This window comes from Simochromis diagramma, unplaced genomic scaffold, assembly GCF_900408965.1.
Source record: "Simochromis diagramma unplaced genomic scaffold, fSimDia1.1 OVJJ01000387.1, whole genome shotgun sequence".
Taxonomy (NCBI): domain Eukaryota; kingdom Metazoa; phylum Chordata; class Actinopteri; order Cichliformes; family Cichlidae; genus Simochromis; species Simochromis diagramma.
This window is the reverse complement of record NW_024387152.1, coordinates 7,614,282-7,634,191: the sequence shown is the minus strand read 5'-3', so window position 1 is coordinate 7,634,191 and position 19,910 is coordinate 7,614,282. Positions and strand designations below refer to the sequence as shown.

Genomic DNA, 19,910 nt, shown 5'->3' with positions numbered 1-19,910 from the left:
AAAACAATTTCAGAAAACATAAGGTTAATAAATCTATCAAATTCCATATCTGTGCCTTGGTAGGATTACCTCTACAGCTTTAGCAAAACTGTAATAAAAAAGATCCCCCCGTCATTTGGTCTGCTGGAAACAATTCTGGTGAAGTTTAAACACAGGAACATCTCAATCCAAGATAAATATCTTGAGCAGATAAATCAACTAAATCTGAAATTAACTTCCATTTTCCATTCTTTTATGTTTTGACAGGTGACTTAAGAGACGATGATGGGTAGGACGAGGCTTAAATCTGTTTCAATGAAAAATCCATGGAAATAAAAAGGACTTTAATGTTCTGTCGGTGCAAGTGAAAAAGAACAATGTAGGTTATTGTAACTGAGTTTAAGAGGAGAGGGTAACAATTTTAACTGCAGCCAAATATCAAGCCAGGAAAAAAAAGCAACCTCACTCTTCCCACCATCTGTGCCTCTTCCGGTCTGCCCTGAGCCATCACCATTTTCTTTCTCCTTCTCTATTTCCTTTTTCCTTCTCTTACTCGCAGATTAAGGCCAAGACATTCCTGTTAATCAAAGAGCCAGTGCGGAGAAACCACAGAGGTGTCTGCTCTGTTCTCACATAATTCATTTTCCTCCTGCCCCCATACTCTCCCATTCGCTATGGTAATGATGCTGCCTACACATGTGTTTGTGTGTATAACAACACTGAGTTACAGCGATGTGGCTGGGAGAACTTGACAGAGCTCTGCTGAGTGTCAGGATGTTAACCAGAAGAAGGGTCTGCACTGCATACAGTCATCACAGCTGCACCGCCGTATACAGTAGTTTAGTTTACTGACACGGAAACTTTCTACACCCCATTCTTAATGTTGTGATAGCTCCTCTTTCCCCTCGGATTCAGTACACACAGGAGCCGAGCAACTGTTATTACATATATACACACCATTGCAGTCCTTTTTCTTTTTTTTTGCTAAATAAGTAATGAAAGAAAAAACTGAAGTGTCAAACCACAATCAGATATGTTTCAGCTACTGTACGGGAGGTAATTTGCAAATGTTATGAGTAAGCTTCAGTTAAGTCAGTTAACCAACAGTCAAGTTTTACTATATATATATATATATATATATATATATAAGCCATGAATGGCTTATATATTCTCACAAGAAGTCAGCAACAGGGGAAATTTTAAGGTTTGATCTCAGAGTTGAAGGTGTATCACGACTGAAGTGTTATTGGGGCAGTTAGAACTGTTGCTGGCAGAGATGAGACGTCATCTGAGGAGGCAGAGGAGTCATTGACTCATTTGACCCAAACTAATTGACCTGGATGGGGTAAAATACTATGATTTTAATATTTGTATATTTAATAGCTTGCTGCCAAATGCAGTGGTCTGAGTTGTCTGATCTGTTTATTTGGATATGAAAAATCAGAAAAATCTTTCTTGGTTCGCAAATTCGGCCATTGAAATTATGCAGTCAGTGTGAATAACAACATTAAGAATGGGTGATTCTAAAAAAAAAACCCAAAATGAAGACCTAAGCACACCTGACAATAACAATTAAGTGAGATGTCTGCATTCAGAAAGTCTTTGCAGTTGGTTTGCCAACACTAGTTATGCAGATTATAGAGACAGATTCTGAATTTCATTAGAAGTTATGAGTATTTGCTCATAATGTTGGCTTCAATCACATGTATTATGTTTTTGGGAAGCACAGCAGGGTCACTGGGATGGTTAATGCTGGGCAGCAACAATGCTCAAGTAACTTTAAAATTAAAAATGATACATTTGGATTGCAATCACTCACCACGCCTGGTCTTGGATAAGGAACCCTGCCTTCATAAGCACCCCATTGGTAGTCAGGACCTTCTTTATGTGCAAAAGGTCCGTTGAAAATTTCTCTGATATCAGTCATGCGGTAAACACACACAGCAAAGCCCTGGAATACATTACTGTAAAGAAGAGAATGTAAAATGTACAGTGTCGGAATATAACATATCCAAAAATCATGTTACTGAGTCGTACAGATGTTGAGTGCACATTATTTTGAAAGCTGAGCTCTATGCGTGTTTACCTGATGGTACTAAAGACTGCATAGACATCTGGGTTCCTTTCATCCTTGGTCCTCATCAGGAAAACATCCTCTGTTTTATCAAAAGACAGTGTCAGTGTGTGCGTGGGAGTATAAATATGTGCAGATATGATACACTGTAACCAAGTGCAGGATCATATGAAAATTCTTATGTGTCCGTGTGTGCTTTAATGTGTCTCACCAAGTTGGTTGAAGTGAGTATCGATTCCATGAGGTCCTGGTACAGAACAGACAAGTCTGGCTTTGATAAAGGTGCTCCACTTATTGACCAGCACTCTCTGACCGCCGACATCATTCTGGCTCAAGATACAGAAAATCAATCTATAAAGCACAGCTGCGTATTTATTTCCAAACACAAATCATTCATTGTTTTGGCTCTTTACACCACCTCACTGGATGTGAAGTGAAAGATGATGAAAGTGCTGAGTTTCAGCTTCAGCGTCGAATTAGGATTTTCTGATCTCCAAGCAAGAGATCTACTCATAGCTCCTCAGTTTATGTGTATGTGTGAATGCGTATAATGGTGATCAGCTTTGGTAAAAAGCTTTTTGGCAAAAATCAGTATAGGAGTGTGGATGACATTTGTCTTGGAAAGAATTGGAGGCCTGAGAAGGAAATACTACTTGTATGAGGAAGAAAAAAATAAAGATGGAAAAAGGTGAACACAAGGAGAAAGAAAGTTAGATGGTGAAAGTTTAAGTGGGTTTTTGCCTGAGTGGTTTATCCAAACTTTACTGACACAGTCTATCAAAATCAATGGAAACCCCAGCAGCTGTGTGCGTGTTTTTGTGCTTGTGTGTATTTGTGTGTAATATTTTATGCATGCCTGTATTTGCGTGTGCTGCTGCAGTACAGACATGGGTTTATAAGGCAAATCATTGCGTGAAAGAATGTTACGGAGCGTGTAGGGCAGATGGAGATCATTGTTGGGAAATCTGACAGCTGTGTGCATTTTGGAAGGAGAAACATTTCATATACTTCTAAATTTCACGATCAACCTTGGGGAAAGTAAATATTTGATCGCCCCAAAAGAAATTTGTCTTTTCAACAAGGTAGTTTATGACTGACATAATAGGAGGATAAACCCATAAAACCATTACCTTCTCTCCTGGAAAATTAATTCTGCAGACATCTGTATGTGGCCATACACTCAGAAAGTCCCTTGAGTCAAACTTTTTGCTGTACAGTATCTAGCTCAGTGTTTCTGTAGCTTATCAATGTCTCAAAATATGAGACTTATTGTGACTCCTCTGGTGCTCCTTTGCAATCTCATCTTCAAGTGAAATATCCCTACAGATGTCTCATTCCGGGGACAGGATATTTGAATGGCCTCGAGGAAGTGCATGTCTAGCTCACCTGAACATCTGGCTTCTCTCATCCACAGCTATCAACAAACCATCTTTCAGTGTTTCAGCATATGTAAGTATCAGTTTTTGTGGATCTCCTGAGTTAATGAAACTTTGTTTCTCTGTCTTTCTGTGGCATTATGATGGGACATGCACGATGCTATATGTATTTTATCAGTGCTTAATCCTCTAATAATGCAGTTTCTTGTGTAGTTGTAGATATCTTAAAATGTCAGCAACAAAGCACTTTATATTTTAAGGTAAAGGCCGTACAATAATAACCAATAGAAAACCCCAACATTCAAATGTCCCCTCTATGAGCAAGCACTTGATGACAGTGGGAAGGAAAAACTCCCTGTTAGCAGGAAGAAACCTCCAGCAAAGCCAGGCTGAAGGTGTGGGGGCCATCTGCCACAACCGGTTAAGGGTGAGGGGAGGAAGATAGGGCAAAAACCCACCGTGGAAGAGAGACAGAGATTAATAATAAACACACACATAGTGAAAAGCCTGGGTCTGTGCACAACGAGCTCTATTGAGGTGGCTTTTACAACTTAAATTCTAAACCTTAAAGGAAAGATTTACATCAAATATAAAAAGCATTATGGAGTATCTTACCGCACACACTCGTCCAACTCGTGTGTGTATGGCCCCCTCTGTTTCTCCAGCCTCAGTGGCCTTCTCAGTGAAGAAGAAATATACCTTATCATTGTCTCTGTCATCATTATCCGGGATGAGGTGGGCTGCAATGAACTTGGGATCTGCAAGGTTGAAGATGGAAAAGAGTCGCATGTGGGAGTATGAGTAAATCACTTTGATCTTTATTTCAGCATCTTTATAGTAAAATTTTGCATATTTCTAACAGACTTGCTGTTGTTTGTTTGTACTTCTTGTTGACTTAACATTGTCTTGTATTGTAGAAACGCTCGGGAAAGAGTGAAACATTACCATGAAGGAGTTTCTGGTCAGTCTCTGTCCTCATTGTGGAGCGACCACCCATACTTCTGAATATCACAGAGTCTCTTCCCAGGAAATCTGCTGTCAGTCCTGTATACAGCTCCCCACCTACAGAGAGACAGGAAATGTTTAAAAGAAGGGGGAAAAAAGATGATGAGAAGAGCAGAGTTTACAGAAAATGGTTGCAAGAATGTAAAAAGAGGGTAATTAGTAAATAAAAAAGGAAAGGCAGCCAAAAATAATGGGTGAGTTTGAGGTTTAGTTAAATGAAGAACATAGATGCAGGACAGGAAAGAAGAAAATGAACAAACCCAACACAGAACACACAGGGAGTGTAATTTGAAACTTAAGCATCCTCCACTGAGACCATCAGTAGTGGACCAACTTTAACTTTCAGCCACTCTGAAAATTCTTGCAAATGGAGATAAATAACAAAATCCCTCTTCCAGCACATTTTTCACAATATATTTTGGGAAATCCTCAGCTGTTGGAGGTTATCGGTCACAAGACAAGACAGCGACCCCAAATGCCTATAAAACAACCCACTGCAACTATCACATAATGAAGAATTATAAGAGTGAGTTTTTCATAGTGAAGCTGGGTTGTTTTCAAAAACACAACTGTTTTTAATTTTTCCCAGCTGGTGTAGAAACTCAATCTGGTGACAGACTGTTCTCATGTGACCTTGTGGAAAGTGAAAATTAATTCTTCTTATTTTATTTGGCCATGATAATGGTATTAGAAATGCACAGATACTTCTTTACCGTACAGCGAGACACCCATGCAGTCAAACCTATGTGGTAAGACATAATCAAACGTGCAAATATAAACGCACGGACATCATAATGCTTGCTGACAGGTCGTGGGGAATTGAGGTTTGCGCATGTTGGGAAAAGATCCTAAAACTGAGGAGGAGAGATCATTGAGTTGATAACTGATGAAGAGGATTTTCATCAGGTTTTTATTGTTTCATTCTCAGCATCTCTGTTTCTCTTTATCTTTCTCATCCAGGGCTGCAGAGTGTCGGTCGAAGCTCTGTATGTGTATTTGTTGTTTCTTTCTTTCAGTATTTGGTTATGGCTTTAGGGATACAAAAGAAGAAGCTTTAAGGCGAAGAAGAAAACATGCATAACAAAACCTTGTGGTTTTGACCACTAATGATCACTGAGGCCAGCAGACAAACTGAAAGTCAAATTCAGTCCCGTAACAAGAGTCTGAATTCAGTCTGTCATCAAACACATCCTTGCTGACCCAGAGTGGAGCTGGAGATTTGCTGACTGCATTTTTTTTAGATTTTACCATTCAAATTGATGATGAATCCTAAACCTTTAACAAATTATGAGCCTCTACCAGCATGTACAGTATGCTTTCGTCTTTATCTGTTACTATTTCTATGACAAATGCTTTCGTGTCTCTTTTTCTGTATGCATGTGACCGCTGCAGTATCACTGCAGATGTCCAAACTACTATTTGGCTCTAATTTGCGGTCTTCCTGCCAATTACAGTGCACTGAGGGATGAATTCTGATGCTGAAAGCGCCCAGCTGTGGAGCCAGAAAGGGATGTATACGTGCACACACACACTATATATATTTCCACCCTTAGTGGATCCTGGGATTGTGTGTCATTGGCATAAATCAGCGTTATTTCACAAGCCCCAGTAAATACCTCGTGACATTTAGAGAGAAACACCCAGAACCTTTCGACCTTGTCCGGGGGGTGGGGGGTTAAATAGTCAGATGCGGCAAATGAATTAACAGCTGTGCCACAGAGGCTTATGAAATTGATATTTTGTTGTGCAACCCCTTTGACGGAAAATGATGACGGCTAGAACACCCCCTACTGGGTCTTTAACCTACTCTCTCTTTTTTGGCATGTTTACCTTTACTCTGACAGCAGAGAGGCAGACAGTAAACAGGAAAAGGAAAAGGGGAATTGACACGTGCCAGAGCAGTCTGTGTTTTAAATGTTTGGAATATGTCAGCGTTATTGCCGTGCGACAAAACATCTAATGAATCTTAAACGGGTGCCCTCGCCATATGGCTTCATAAACCACTCAGGAAGCTGTTTAGAAATGTAGGCCAAACAATACGGGACATACCACTGAAGGTGCTGGCGAAGGGGAAGCTGGGGTCATGTGGAACTCTTCCTCTTCCATTTTCCACATTTAGAGGGTCCATTGTGAACACGTGCTGGGGAAGGAAGACACTCAGTTAGTGTTTAATTCCTTAAGTATAGCTGATATAATGTATCAGTGTTTATTTTTTCTTCAAAACAAATGAGAACCATCTTGCTTCCAAACTCAACATAACACCTGAGATTAATTATGATTCTGAGGAAAAGCTCAGCAGGTATGTCTCCATAGCAGAGCAAATTGGATCTTGTATAAAGGGTTAATTTTTTAATAACTGAAAGGCCATTGTTCTTCCCCTCTGTTCCATTGTCGACACAAATAAAAGAGACCATGGGCTGGTTTTAGTTTCACCGGGTGTTACATTTATTTGTCCTTTCAGCGAACCCGGCGACTGTCTGAGACTGACGGCGCTGTCTGAGATAAGAGGAAATGCAGGATCAGAGCAGTTGCCAGGGTTCAGAGAAATTTCCCACCCTGTTCCCAGTGCAGATTATTCCTTAGAGCTGTGGATTTCGAAGAGCCAGGAGGGTAATAAGTGTGGGGGGGTGGGGGGTCCGTAAAACACTTATTAAATCGACTTAAAATACAATCTTTGTCAACAATAAAAAAAAGTGCTTCAATCCTGAGATCATAAAACTCAGTCAACACATACTCTGCAGGGAAAAAACAAGCAAAAATATACAGCCAAATTCATGACATGAAAATATAAACAGTTTTTTGAGTCTGTGGCCAGATGATAGACTGAACCGTACACCATGTTCATTCAAACCTTTCCTATTTCATTTATTTTCATAACAGCAGCATATCTTGCTGCACAGCAACTGCTGTTTTCAGCACCACCAACAATAGTCTGAAACAAGGCGACAAGAGTCTGCAGCCACATCAGCTCCTTCACTCACTCCAAAAACAGTTTGTGCTGGAAAAATGTAGGAAGTATGAATGTGACATCACTCTATATTGCATGTTGGGACAATGGCTGAACTTTGTGATGAAATCAATTTGTTATCTGACCCACTACAGATTTACTGCTTACCTTTGTTTTGTGTGGCTAAAAAGTCTGTTAATTCAGTCGAAATCAAAGCCTGTCTCCAAAAAGGCAGAAGCAAGGCATCGTGTGTGCACCGTGACAACACCCCAAGGTATCTGATGGAGCACATTTGATGCAAATGACCTGGGGTTTGATGGGATTTTGGGGGTTTCATGACATGCTGAAAATGAGCCACACTTACATAGCTGTCACTTACCTTTCTGTGCTTTTGTCAAAATTAAAGCTAAACACAGGTAAAGTGATTTTTTCCCCCCAACCTGGCGGTATAATTTGAGTATGCTGAATAGAAATGGATGGAGACATGATTTTACAGGTTCGTCCTTCAGTGCGTCCAGGTGAAGAATATATTTTAGGTTTTATAATCCAGTTCTTGCCTGCCAAGTTAACATAAATTCACATTCCCCGCTGACGTCCACTTTACGTGAAACTGCATTTAAATTCTACTTTTCTTACTCTGGCAGAGCGGAGTAAGGAAGCAATTAAAAAAGCCTCACACAGAAGGCTTCTTTGTCCTTTACCCTTTTGTAAAGTTCACCTGACAAATACTGGCCATACTGTATCTTTGGATTGTGTGATGTGTCCACTTAAAAAAGGGTCATTGTGGACAAAAGGCCTTGTGTTTTTCTGTCTTTGAATTTCCACTTCAGTGACACCAGTGTACCAGTCTGTGTTTGCCAGAGACGCCTGCATGTGATCAATTCCAAATGCAGTCAACTTCCAGGGAAAAAAAGGGGAATAGAAGGTGACAAGAGCAGCAGTAGGACCTCTGGTTTAATGCAAGTGCATGTTACTGATTTAAGTGTCCTTACAGTGAACTTTGTCCGTCTCAGTCTTTGTTCCTGTAATAAACAATGGAGCATTGTTACAAGGTGGGCGAGGCTTTGACTGAGCAGAGATCACAGGGGAGATGATGACATTGAAGTAGGCTTGATAAAAATACTGTAAGAAACACAGTGGACAGCAAATACGCCCACACACAGTGTGTCACCCGGGCAGTAATAAGTGCCAAATATCACGGACACGTCAAATTTCTTCACACTTCAAATTTAATGCACAAACTTTTTCATTTAATCTACATGTAGATTTTTGGTTTGAATGACTTTTAAAGATGTTGAAGGGCAGGCATATGCACAGAATTCACACTTCATCAGTTTTTTAGATTACGAGGAGAAGTTAAAAGTAATCTGATTCATGTCTTGCCCTGTATGAGAATAGAACTCTTTAATTCTTCCAGTACTACACAAGTGGGATTTACGAGGGCTTCATTTGTCATTTTGACCTGATTTTATCCACACCGTGATGATTTTTATTCAAAAACTTTCACATGTCAATAACTTTATAGCAAAAGAGCAGAACCTTTTGTGTAAATGTATTGTTTAATTAGTTCATTATGTCATACAGTAAACCCTTTCCTCCACCACTGTGACTCTTTCTGTGTTGCATTTTTTCTCATTTCCAGCTGCTTTCTGCTCTTCGTCTCCTCTCATGCATGCACAGGTCGTTTAGCTCATTCATTAGTCATCCTTATCCTTTCGGCACCTCTTCACTCACATGTGTGCACGTATGTGTGTGTGTGTTTGAGTGTGCGTGTGTGTTTTGCATTTCTATATGCAGTCTTTCCGCTGTGCACTTGTGCAGCAAATACGAGTCGGTGCGGCTTTCGGGGTGTTTGCATGTGTGCGTGTGCGTCTGCGTTATCTCATTGTGATCCAAAGGAATGGCGCAGCTGCCTGTTCAGCTGATTAGACTGTCAGAGTCACTTTGCCCATACTTTGCCAAAACAAATACACAGAAGTGCCGTGATACAGGGAGAGAGAAACATCCAGGCCACTTTACACACAGCTGTGCCAAGCAAAACACATCGGACCCCCGCTACAAGACCAGCAAGACAAGTGACTACTGACACAGGCACACACTTCCATTTGTGTAATTTAACATGCGGAAAACTTCATTTATTTAGTTTATTCATTAACCTCCATCCAACAGATTATTTAACCTTTAAATTAAAACTAATACTGAAAACAATGTTCACCCTTAATCAGCGGACTAAAAGAGAGACTACAGATTCAATGTTAAAGACTGAACCACCTTCTTATAAATGAGGTGCTGGGATTCACAAGACAGTGAACACAACTTTGCTATTAGCAGTATATCCAGGTGTTTTCTGTTCCAGCTGTTTTGTTGGTTTGACCATTTAGGGGGCTAATATTTTGTGAGTAATGTTAGCAGTAATATGGATATGTGCGTTTTCATTGCTGACAGCAACTACAGTAAACCAGAACTCAATGAATGACAAAGTTGCATTCATAAATATAGGGCCTGACTTGTCTAGTAAAAACAACTCTATTGCTCTTATTGTTGGGAATGTGAAACCAACTACTGGTTACAACCAAGGGGCAACGTCTGAAGCTGAAAAATGAAGTGTTGAAATAAGCGCAGTTCCTCTACTTGCCATTTGAGGCTGGCTCCAAAATCCCCATAAACTCACATGTTAAGATGTCCAACTTTCAGCATTAAAAGGGATCGTTACAGCCTGGCTTAAACAAAAGGTCTGTACTACTGGATTTGGTCATTTCTTCATATAGTATAGATCTCTGTATCTTCCAGTGCATACACAGGTCGCTTAGCTCCTTCTGTTCTGTGGCTTCAGTGGTTATGAGAGTTTCTGCCTTTGTAATGACTCTGAAATGGGTGACATTTTTCTGTGATGCAATCATTGACAAGTGTCTCAATTAGCATCTCACAGGCTTCAACACTACTTAAAGTGATTAAACTGGACCTGTTCACGGTGTTTGTGTGCTGTTGAAACCTTTTGGAGGATTTTAATTTTGATTCAACTTCTAGGTTGGTGACTGCATCTACACTGTTACTTATCATTTAACTTTTACAAGACATTTCAGACTGAACGCCTTCAACCTCCCATATTTTTACAATCCTTTCTTTGTCAGGTTGACGACACAAATGGGTGTGTTTTCTCCACCAGTTAAATAAATGGATAGTGTCTCTTTGGGATTTTTCATTCTGATCCTAATCCTAAGAATAAAATAATAGGCTGCATGCAAAAATAACAGACAGGAACAAAAATTTGACTTTCAGTTTGAATTAGATCATCTGTCCCATTAAGATAAACAAAGGGAAAAAAAAATCCCATTTTGTCCCTGATTGTTATAAATGTTTTGAAGAAGTGACGCCACATTAAAACATAAAATCATCTGTCCTGGACATTGAATCATCAAGTTTATTTGACTTGTCCGGGGTTTATTATTTAACATCAGATAAAATTTTGCGACACGGAGCTGTATAAAACACTTAACGTCTAAAAGTGTTTGGTCTCGCTTCAAACATCTTGGACAACTAGCAGACCTCATGTGACACCATGTTGTACTTGGCTATGTCCCCTCTGTCCAGTCAAATAATGACTGGGCTTCCTCTCTCACCATTCAACTCTCCCTCTGGGGGAAGTAAGCATGGGAATCACACTCTCCCATTTCATCTTTTGTTGCCTTTCATTCCTCTTCTGTTTTCGAATTTATCTTTTCTGGTTTTATTTGCTTTTGAAAATTACTGAATATTCGTCAGCCAAAGAGAAACAGTCTGAGAATGGAGGGAGATTAGAAGACAAGCGGGGAAGATAAAGCAGAAAAAAAATAAAGACACAAGGATAGACGGAACGAGAGCTATTGCCTACGATTATAGCAATTATTACAGTTAAAGTTGATGTAAACTACCAATTAAAATGAGACAAATGGGGCAAAATGAGCAGAAAAAGCACAGGCAGTAAATTTAGCTTTCACTTAAAGAGCTCTAGTGAAGAGTCTGATCCAAAGGCAACACACATGAGAAGACTAGAACAGGCGATTTACAAGGAATAAATTTTTCATCATGCTTTCAAGCTTTTTAGTTCACTTGCAGTGCTGTTACACTGACAGGCATTTACTATTTTTCCCAACGGACATGAAAAATAACTCTTTTTAGGCCATGATGGCGAGCGGAAATGATTTAGCAAATTCCTTACTAAGCAAGTTTATTTTTTTAAGCTCCACAAAACACAAATCTTAAGTAAAAGTCAGCTTTAACTGAAAAATGGACCTTCAGGATCAATGAAGCTTGCTTTAACTCCCTGTATCTGCACATATACATTGAACTTTTTTATGTTTGAATGTTTGCTTGTGTTTCTGTCTCCCTGTCCACATATTTATGTTTTAGCTGGTGTTATTTGTTTTGATGGCTTCTATGTGTGCGTATAAGTGTGTGCCCGTGTGTGTGTGTGTGTGTGGTCTTGTATCTTTATGTCGTCACTGTAACATGTTGGTTTATTTTCACATCTATGACGCTGCCCAGGCAAGCTGTGTCACTCACCGGGGGGGACTTCAGTTTATGTTAGTCTTTAAGTGTGGGGGAGTAAGGGAGAGAGAGAAGGGGGAGACAAAGACACACAGACCTGAGACAAAAATTAGAGGTTCATTTAATGGGGATTATGATGCTCTTAACTGATGATAATTCACTAAATCATGGGTCATTTTTCTGAAGCAAGGAACGCGACACACGAGTTCTTCTTGAATGGCCCGATGAAACTTAATCTCATTGCACATGAGCATAAAAAATGCTTTTAGTGGTTTTTAAATGTTGTCTAAGACACGCCTGACCTCCAAGAAATATGAACATTACTGACACGGCCAATCATGAGGTTACACTGGTGGGATCGTTGACCAGAATGTTTCCAAATCCAATTCTTTGTTTTCATCTTTGAATAAAAGTATGAAATACAGTTGGGCTTGGCTAACACCAAAAGGCAATAGCAGCATGTCCAATACTAATAGATTTAGTCAAAACACTGTCTGACAGTGCATTTTATTCCACTGAGAGCCAGCTGTTGTAAAATGAATCAAATATTTTCTCACAACATGTTGAAATTTTTGCGTAAAACATTGTTGACAGTCAGGCAACAAAGTGACACCAAGAAAAAGAGAAGGGGGAGAGAATGGGGTGCCACTGGAGCGATAGAAAGAGTATGTATGTGCCCCCTAACTGAGATGAAACACCTATGAGGTCAAAGGTCATCCCACCCAGAGTCCAGGAACTGAGAGCCTGCCGCCTCAGTTCCTGGGAGAGGTCAAGCACTCAAATGGGTGTGTTTTCTCCACCAGTTTACAATTGGTTATATAAATGGACAGGCTCTCTTTGGTGCTGTCCATTCAGCCGGACTCGCTGACTACCTGACAGGAAACACTTGTAGTCTGAGTGGTGGTTTTAGACAGACACGCAAGCTGGAGAGCAGCTGGCGTCATGATATATTTTAGGAGAGAAGAAGTGATTTGTTTTTTGACATCCATACGACTGTTGCAGGCTGTTCCGCTCATTAAATACACACCTGGGCAGACACACATACGTGTGCAAACACAACTATCCTATCACAAAGTGCATCCCGTGGGGCAAATAAAACAGAAGGAGCAATGATTGCAAAGACAGGTGCACCACCTTCATCATCTTAAACTGGATAGCAACAGATGATGCAATGCACTTTAACAAGAAAAAATGACACCTACAGTCCCTGTAGTTTCGTAACTGGCTATCTGAATCATTCCTGCAGGACAAAAAAACCCATAACCGCTTACTAAGAAGTGCTGAGTTCAAGTGTGTTGCTTAGTTGCACTGGAGGCAGAAACTCCTGCACTTCCCAGGAGGCTGCAGTTTAAAACATGTGGCCTACATTTCTGCTCTGCTCCCAAATGCATCGCAACCCTTAACAAGGATTCTGCTGAACTGTTTCTATCTCCAGTGTTTGTTTCCCCAGTTTTGAGCCACGCAGACCACAGTATATTGTCTCTGAGCTAAATTATTTAACATGAACAGAGAAATATGTATTCCATTTTCCATGATGTGCCATAAAACCCAGAGTTCAAAAACCACACTCGGGATGACAGATCAGGGGGGAGGAAGAAAATGACACCGCTAAGGAGAACACATGCTGTGTCGAGCACCTAAATCCATAACAGAAAAGGAAAAATGCACTTCCTGTGCTTTATATGCACACACAAGCCACACACACAAATCAACACACATTCTACAAGGTTGGCAATCTCCCATCCCACTGTCTCATTTCCCTAACAGAGCGCTTTGCCAACATCCACCTCCCCCCTTCCCTAAAGACTGACCCTCTCCTGCTGGGCCCTACAGGGCAGCACACTGGGCAAGGATCTGTTCAAGTAAAGAGAGTCTGTCTTAATAGCTCCATTCATACATTCTTGTCCTTTAAGTGGCTCCAAGTCTGAGAGTCTGCAGAGGTTTCCACTCAGCTGAACATCTGAGAGCCAGCCTGTGCATTTGAAAAGATGTATAGAGGGTTTAATGCTGCGGCTGAGTGGCCTGCAGAAAAACTCATGGTAGAGCTGCCTGTAGAGAATTAACATTGAACCTCAGGGATCTGTGCACAGACCCCAGTCAGTCTGAACTGTGTTTTTCTGAAAAGCCACATTGGCACCAACCCCATTTGCTCCATTAGACTGATTTCCTCCACAGCTTTGAGGCCACCCAGTCGTTTCTTGTATCATCTCATACATATACACTATTTCTTTTGTATGGTGCCATGCTTTTCTACTGAGAAGTAGTAAGACCACCTACCTTTCATTATCATGTCAACAGTAAATTTTTGATTAACTGGCCTTTAGTCAGTGTTCATTTACTTAGTATTGACAAATTAATTTCAAATGAACCTTTTAAGAGTCACTGGACAATATGTTTGATGACCAATGGAAAAGTGTGCAGAAAGTAACACCCATCTTTTTGAACTCTCTTACTATTTGGCTTGGTGGTTTGATTGTATATTACTGTCTTTCAGCAGTCTCAAAATATACATCATCGACAGTCATTTCCCGGAAAATTCAGGCCAATTGTATCTTTATATGTCCGACTTGGGCCTTGATTATACTTTCTGCACTTGTGAGTCTGCTGGGGTCTTCTTGGGTCCAAATAATATAAATTTCATAATCACACGGTGCGCAAAATGGTCGGTGGACCTCCACGTGCCTGCCAATTTTTGTGTGGCCACAGACTCGTCCACTGAGGCTTTACATTTCATTGCAACAGCTACGTATGCACCCCAGGCAGAAGACTTTTAGTGGACGTCAAAGAAAACGTAAAAAGTAGAGCTGAAATGTAGGTCAGTGTAATGAAATATATTGATCCATGCCCGCTGCATGTGCATGTAAACAAATTAGCGATCAGTAAAGTGTTTTTGTATGTGTATTTTAAAAAGAGAGAGAAGCAATAAAAGTTCTCAGCGTAACCTGCCAGAGTGCGTTACAGCATTCAGTGCTGTGATTGGTCAGTTATGTGGAGGTGAGAAGTCAGGCTCTTATTAAATTGTGATGTGAAATATATATTCAGAGTTTCTAAAGTTGCAGCTCAAACTGCTAATAACTACACAGTGCATAAAAAGCATGTATAATTTACAGTTCCCAAAAATGCAGAGTGAGTGCAGTTCACACTAAAATAGGAGTTTCCCACAACCGTGACAGCTGCACACCACAGAGCTTTCATCAGCAACCCCAACTGATATATGTGTTTGCATGTCTGTGTTTTGAGGGGTTTGTGGCTGTATTTAGGTAACTGATTGTCAGTGCATGTTTTTCTATTTTCTGCTGAATGGTGGATGCAGTCAGATAATCAGCTGCCCAAGACAATCTGCAGATGTCCAGAGTTCTATAAGAAGCAGTAGCAGCCCACAGCCACCACCACCACCACCACCACCACCCACAGCCCATCTTAAACCCTTCTTACCTCTCCTCTGTGCCCGACATAGATGAAGGCACACATGGGCTGGAAGGCACCAGTGCCACAAGCCAGGAGGTGCGTACGATTGTAGGGCTGCAGCAGGCGAACAAAGTTGGCACACTCTGTCTGCAAAGCACACAAACACACAGTCAGGTTAAAAATCTGTATTTCAAATATGTTAACAAACTGCAGACAAGCTGAGGGTACCAAAGAGAAACCAACAAGCTTATTGATACCAAATGTTGTCCTGAGCCCTGAGAAAGATGAAATGTGATAGCCTCCATCCAGGAGTGGTATCTGTGATTTTTGGATGTCCGCCAAAGCGATGATAAAGAAGGAAATTCATCATATTCAGGTCAAAGGAACTCATGAAACCCAAGAAAATCCTGGGAGCCCGTGTTAAAATGTGGTAGATAATTCTGGTGGTTTGGTATAAAACGTTTGTGGTTATGTAGAGGATAAGATGAAGAGTTCAGCAATAAATCTAAATTCAACTTTTGACAACAGCAACAAGAAAGAGAAGAGAAAAAATATAGAATCAGGAAGAGATCAAATCGGAAAGGAAGGTTAGAAGCTGCTCCTGCTTTATCAGGCACTCTGTAACTGAAGGAAATTCAGAAGAAATTCAAGTTAAAGGTCCTAAAAACAGAGATTGGTGACACATGACAGGAACAATAGAAGTAGTGACTAAGGAAATGAGTATTAAGACCTTTTTATGATACACAGAGTTGCAGAGGAAGCAGAGGGCATGACTACTTCCTCTTTCCTTTGTGTAACAAAGCAGCAGACAAAACGGGTGTCAGCCTGAGGAAAGAAAGGATCGGGCAGCGATCACTCGCAGGTCAAAGTCATCTGCACAATCAGTGCCTAAAGTGTGTGTGTGTGTGTGTGTGTCTGCATGAGCGTGCTTGACTGAGAATTAGATACTAGAATGTTGGTGAAGGTTTTTGTGTGTTGTGTGTCTATCTGCGTGTGCCATCTTGATCTCCACATGTGTGCATTTGCTAGTCTTTGTGTTTTTACAAGTGCATGTGTCGAGTAAATCTGCCATGCTGTGCATTTGGCCCCTGTCCCTCTCGATGCTGCGTTTGGACCTGAAACCGCCTCTGATCGTTTCCCCGAGTGCTTCGTTGCAGACCTGATGTAAACCATGTCACTGCACTAAGAGAAACAGTTTACATCATTATATTACTCTCCTCCACTGGATAATTTCTGTGTTTCAAACAAAACCAGGCAAGTGAAAAACAGAAAACGCATTTATATTAAAAATGTTTTCAGCAAATCTAAATGTACTACTGGTTTTTCGATGTACAAGCGTCTAGATTTCAAACATTCTGTTTCTAGTGAGGATGATGGGATATCATTGAACCAGTTTGGCATAGCTTTTAAAGGTTTTCAGGGCACCGCGTCCCCTCAGTTATTTATCCTAAATTAGTGTTGTTTTACTTGCTTATAATTTATCTCCACCCTGTTGGAATCGTCTTCTGAAGGGACAAAATTAAGACGTAAATTTAATTTTGTGGTTGTAAGAAGACAAACAGCACAGCCCACGTAGCCTATTTGAAATGAGTAGAAACCTTCCCCTCCTGCGTTTCTGTGCTTGTACTCGGGCAGTCATCTGAAGATCTGTGCGGCCCTGAGAAAAGAACGAATTGAAATGTTGAAAAGAGGAAATATGTCTCTCCCACTCTGGGACGTTTGGTTTCACAGTTCTGTGTGGGCTTACTGGGATTAAGTGGCAATAAAGGGAGTGGTGTTTAACAGAAAATGAAGATGTTTGATTACTAAATCTGGTTTTGTCTCACTGGGAGATCTCGGGGAGTAGTCGTAACAACGGCCAGGGCTGAAATTTACCACATAAAAAGTCATGGTTAGGGCAAGATGGTGAAAACAAAAGCATGTAATGTGCTCGTATTAACCTTTAATTATCAAGAGAAGGTTGCCGCCCTCCAAAATGTGTTCTCAGCAACAGTGCTTCCACACTTAAAGATCTGAAATTACCCACAGAAACCACATTTGTGTAACCTGGTATTTGGAAAGAAGAATGTACAGCATTTTAGACAGTGACCTTTTAATCTTTTGCTCTGAGGCAAAAGTATCATTAACATAAGCAAATAAGATCACTGCCAAATCTCTGGCAGAGCTTTGCAATTTGCAGCACTAAACCTCTTTTCCCACTGAATATGGTTATTAATTTGGATCATACAGGAGTAAAGCAGTTTACTTTCATTAATAGTACAAGATTTCAAAGTGACAGTGAAACATTTACAGGGTGCTACTGGAAAGAGAAACCTTTTTGTTTTTTTCTTAGTTTTATTTGACATCTACCTTCCTACTTGTAGTGTGCACAATATACTATATTTAACATATTTTGCTATATTTAACATATTTTTCATTCAATTTGAAGTAAAAAAACAGAAGTTGAAGAAACAAAGAAAGGTGAATGGAGACCAACTATGTTTAAACTAACTAAAAGATAGAATTGCAATCAGAAATGTATCTCCTGGGCTTATTGTGGCATGTACTTTGCTATTATGTTTAATCCTGGAAGGTCAGTTCTGCACTGTGTGGTCGTCCAGGGTTATTTTTTTGCCAATAATACCTCATTTTGGAAGAGGGGATCACATTTGAGGAGGACTGCTTGGACGTTTGAGGCACCAGTGAGATGCTGATTGGAGAAATTTAATTTTGCGGTCACTGGTCCATTAATTACCCGTGTCCTTGGAACACAAAGCTACAGCTAACATGGAACAAACCACAGAGAAAGCTCCAGCAGCAGCCAAATATGTTTGAGGATGACTGACCCGGGTAGGGAGAGGCAGGTTTGGACACGGAGAGCAGTTTCCAGTATAAACAGCAAATGTTCAACAGAAAGAAATCTGTTATTCTGTAATACTAACAGGAAGTGAGGACCAACACATTTGTACACACGCACACGCACGCACACACATGCACACAAATATGCGCATGTATAACGCTACAGTGAACAGGACCTCCTACATAAATACAGACACACAAAAACACTGTGCAGGCAGTTCAAAGCTGGACAGCTGAATGGTGTGTTCAAGTCTTTGGTCTCAGTTGCTGTTTGATCCTCAAAGAAATGACTTTTCTCGATTGAGCAATGAAAGCACTCAGTCAAGACACGAAACTCCTGTGTGGAGACCTTTGTGGCTTCTTGGAGAACTTAAAAGTCATTCTGAACAGTTACAGACATTTGCTGCATCTTATTGACATTTATATTAACACAAACAGTGAAACGCAATCGAGAGGAGCTTTTGCAGAAGCTCCAATCTGGAGGCCAAAGGCTTTGATGTTATCATAGCTTGGGAGTCTGAGCGCATTATTTATCATACGTTTATTTATTTTTTAAAACCCAGAATTCTTTATGCTTGGGATCTTGACATAATTAGGTCTTTCTACAAGAAATGTTGGAATACTGACACTATCAGGGCTGCCATTAAAGAAAAAAAAAGCAGAGCAGTGAGTGCACAATTGATTTTTGGAGCCTACATAACGAATTCATGCTTCAAATATGCACGCTCAGATGTCAACTTTGCAATCCTAACACCTGTGTTCTTGATCTCAGTGATTTAATCCCTGGAAAGCTTTGTTTGTGCACCATAGGAACACACTGTGACAATTCCTGGCAGCGATGAATTGATTTGATCATCAACCCAGCGGCAAGTGGAGGAAAATTTAAAACAAGACACTACATGTTTAGCAGAAGCTGCTGTCCGCCTCCCTTCTACCTGGTATTTATTTGTGTGAGCTGTGATTAATGGTGGTGAAGGCCATGAGGTTGTGATTCTGGGAGGAAACACTATCAGTAAAAACATGTTTTAGGTGGTAGGCACGTGTCAGTAGAACAGTGTGGAGACAGACTTTCATTAAGGAGATAAGATAAACACATTTATTTATTTCCACCGAGTTTCAGTGTCATGATGTCAGGATGTGGATGCTGAAGATATTCATTCTACTGCAATGTGCTGAGAAGGAAAACTGCATTTCATTGCTTTTTTTACTTTGTGTAACAAGGATTATTCCAAAGATTAAAATACATTCTCTATAAACTATGAACTGTATTTTTAACCTGATTTTCCTCAGTGTGATTGGACCTTTCTCCCTAAATCACCAAACAGCCACACACTAAAGTCCAAAGACCTTTCACCTTTCAACCTTTATCGCTTTCTGACAATAACCATATAAGTTGTAACACATGCGCCTATGTGTGTGTGTGTGTGTTCAGTGTGTATGTCTTTTGCTTTGTAGATTATATAGGACACCGCAGTAATCCATCTCATTTGACACCAAAAAAAGCCCAGAAACACACAGTAAAGGAGATATGTGAAGGAATGCATAAAGGTGGCGGTGCAGTTTAACAAAAACTGTCAAATATCTCAATTTATTTCCCGTGTAGGGAAACACACAATCAATATGGCTCCTTTGGTACCAGTAAGGTAAAGTTTCACACAGCTGGTTTTCAGACCTGTGTAATAATGGATCGTGACATCACTTCTCCACTAAAGAGAGTACAGTAGCGCACACACATCCAGCACCGTATGAGCGGCCT

The 19,910-nt window shown here is 40.4% G+C and overlaps 1 protein-coding gene across 2 annotated transcripts in view; it reads right to left on the bottom strand.

The window, feature by feature from the left end:
• Positions 1-19,910, bottom strand: part of sema3bl (sema domain, immunoglobulin domain (Ig), short basic domain, secreted, (semaphorin) 3bl) — a 59,081-nt gene that overhangs the window by 13,315 nt on the left and 25,856 nt on the right. For both annotated transcript variants that reach the window (XM_040047617.1, XM_040047616.1), the window contains exons 4-10: positions 15,344-15,463; positions 6,484-6,574; positions 4,375-4,491; positions 4,045-4,187; positions 2,265-2,379; positions 2,066-2,135; positions 1,799-1,943 (exon numbers count right to left, since the gene is read on the bottom strand). In XM_040047617.1, the coding sequence (XP_039903551.1) occupies positions 1,799-1,943; positions 2,066-2,135; positions 2,265-2,379; positions 4,045-4,187; positions 4,375-4,491; positions 6,484-6,574; positions 15,344-15,463 (801 nt within the window). The remainder of the gene's footprint in view (positions 1-1,798; positions 1,944-2,065; positions 2,136-2,264; positions 2,380-4,044; positions 4,188-4,374; positions 4,492-6,483; positions 6,575-15,343; positions 15,464-19,910) is intronic.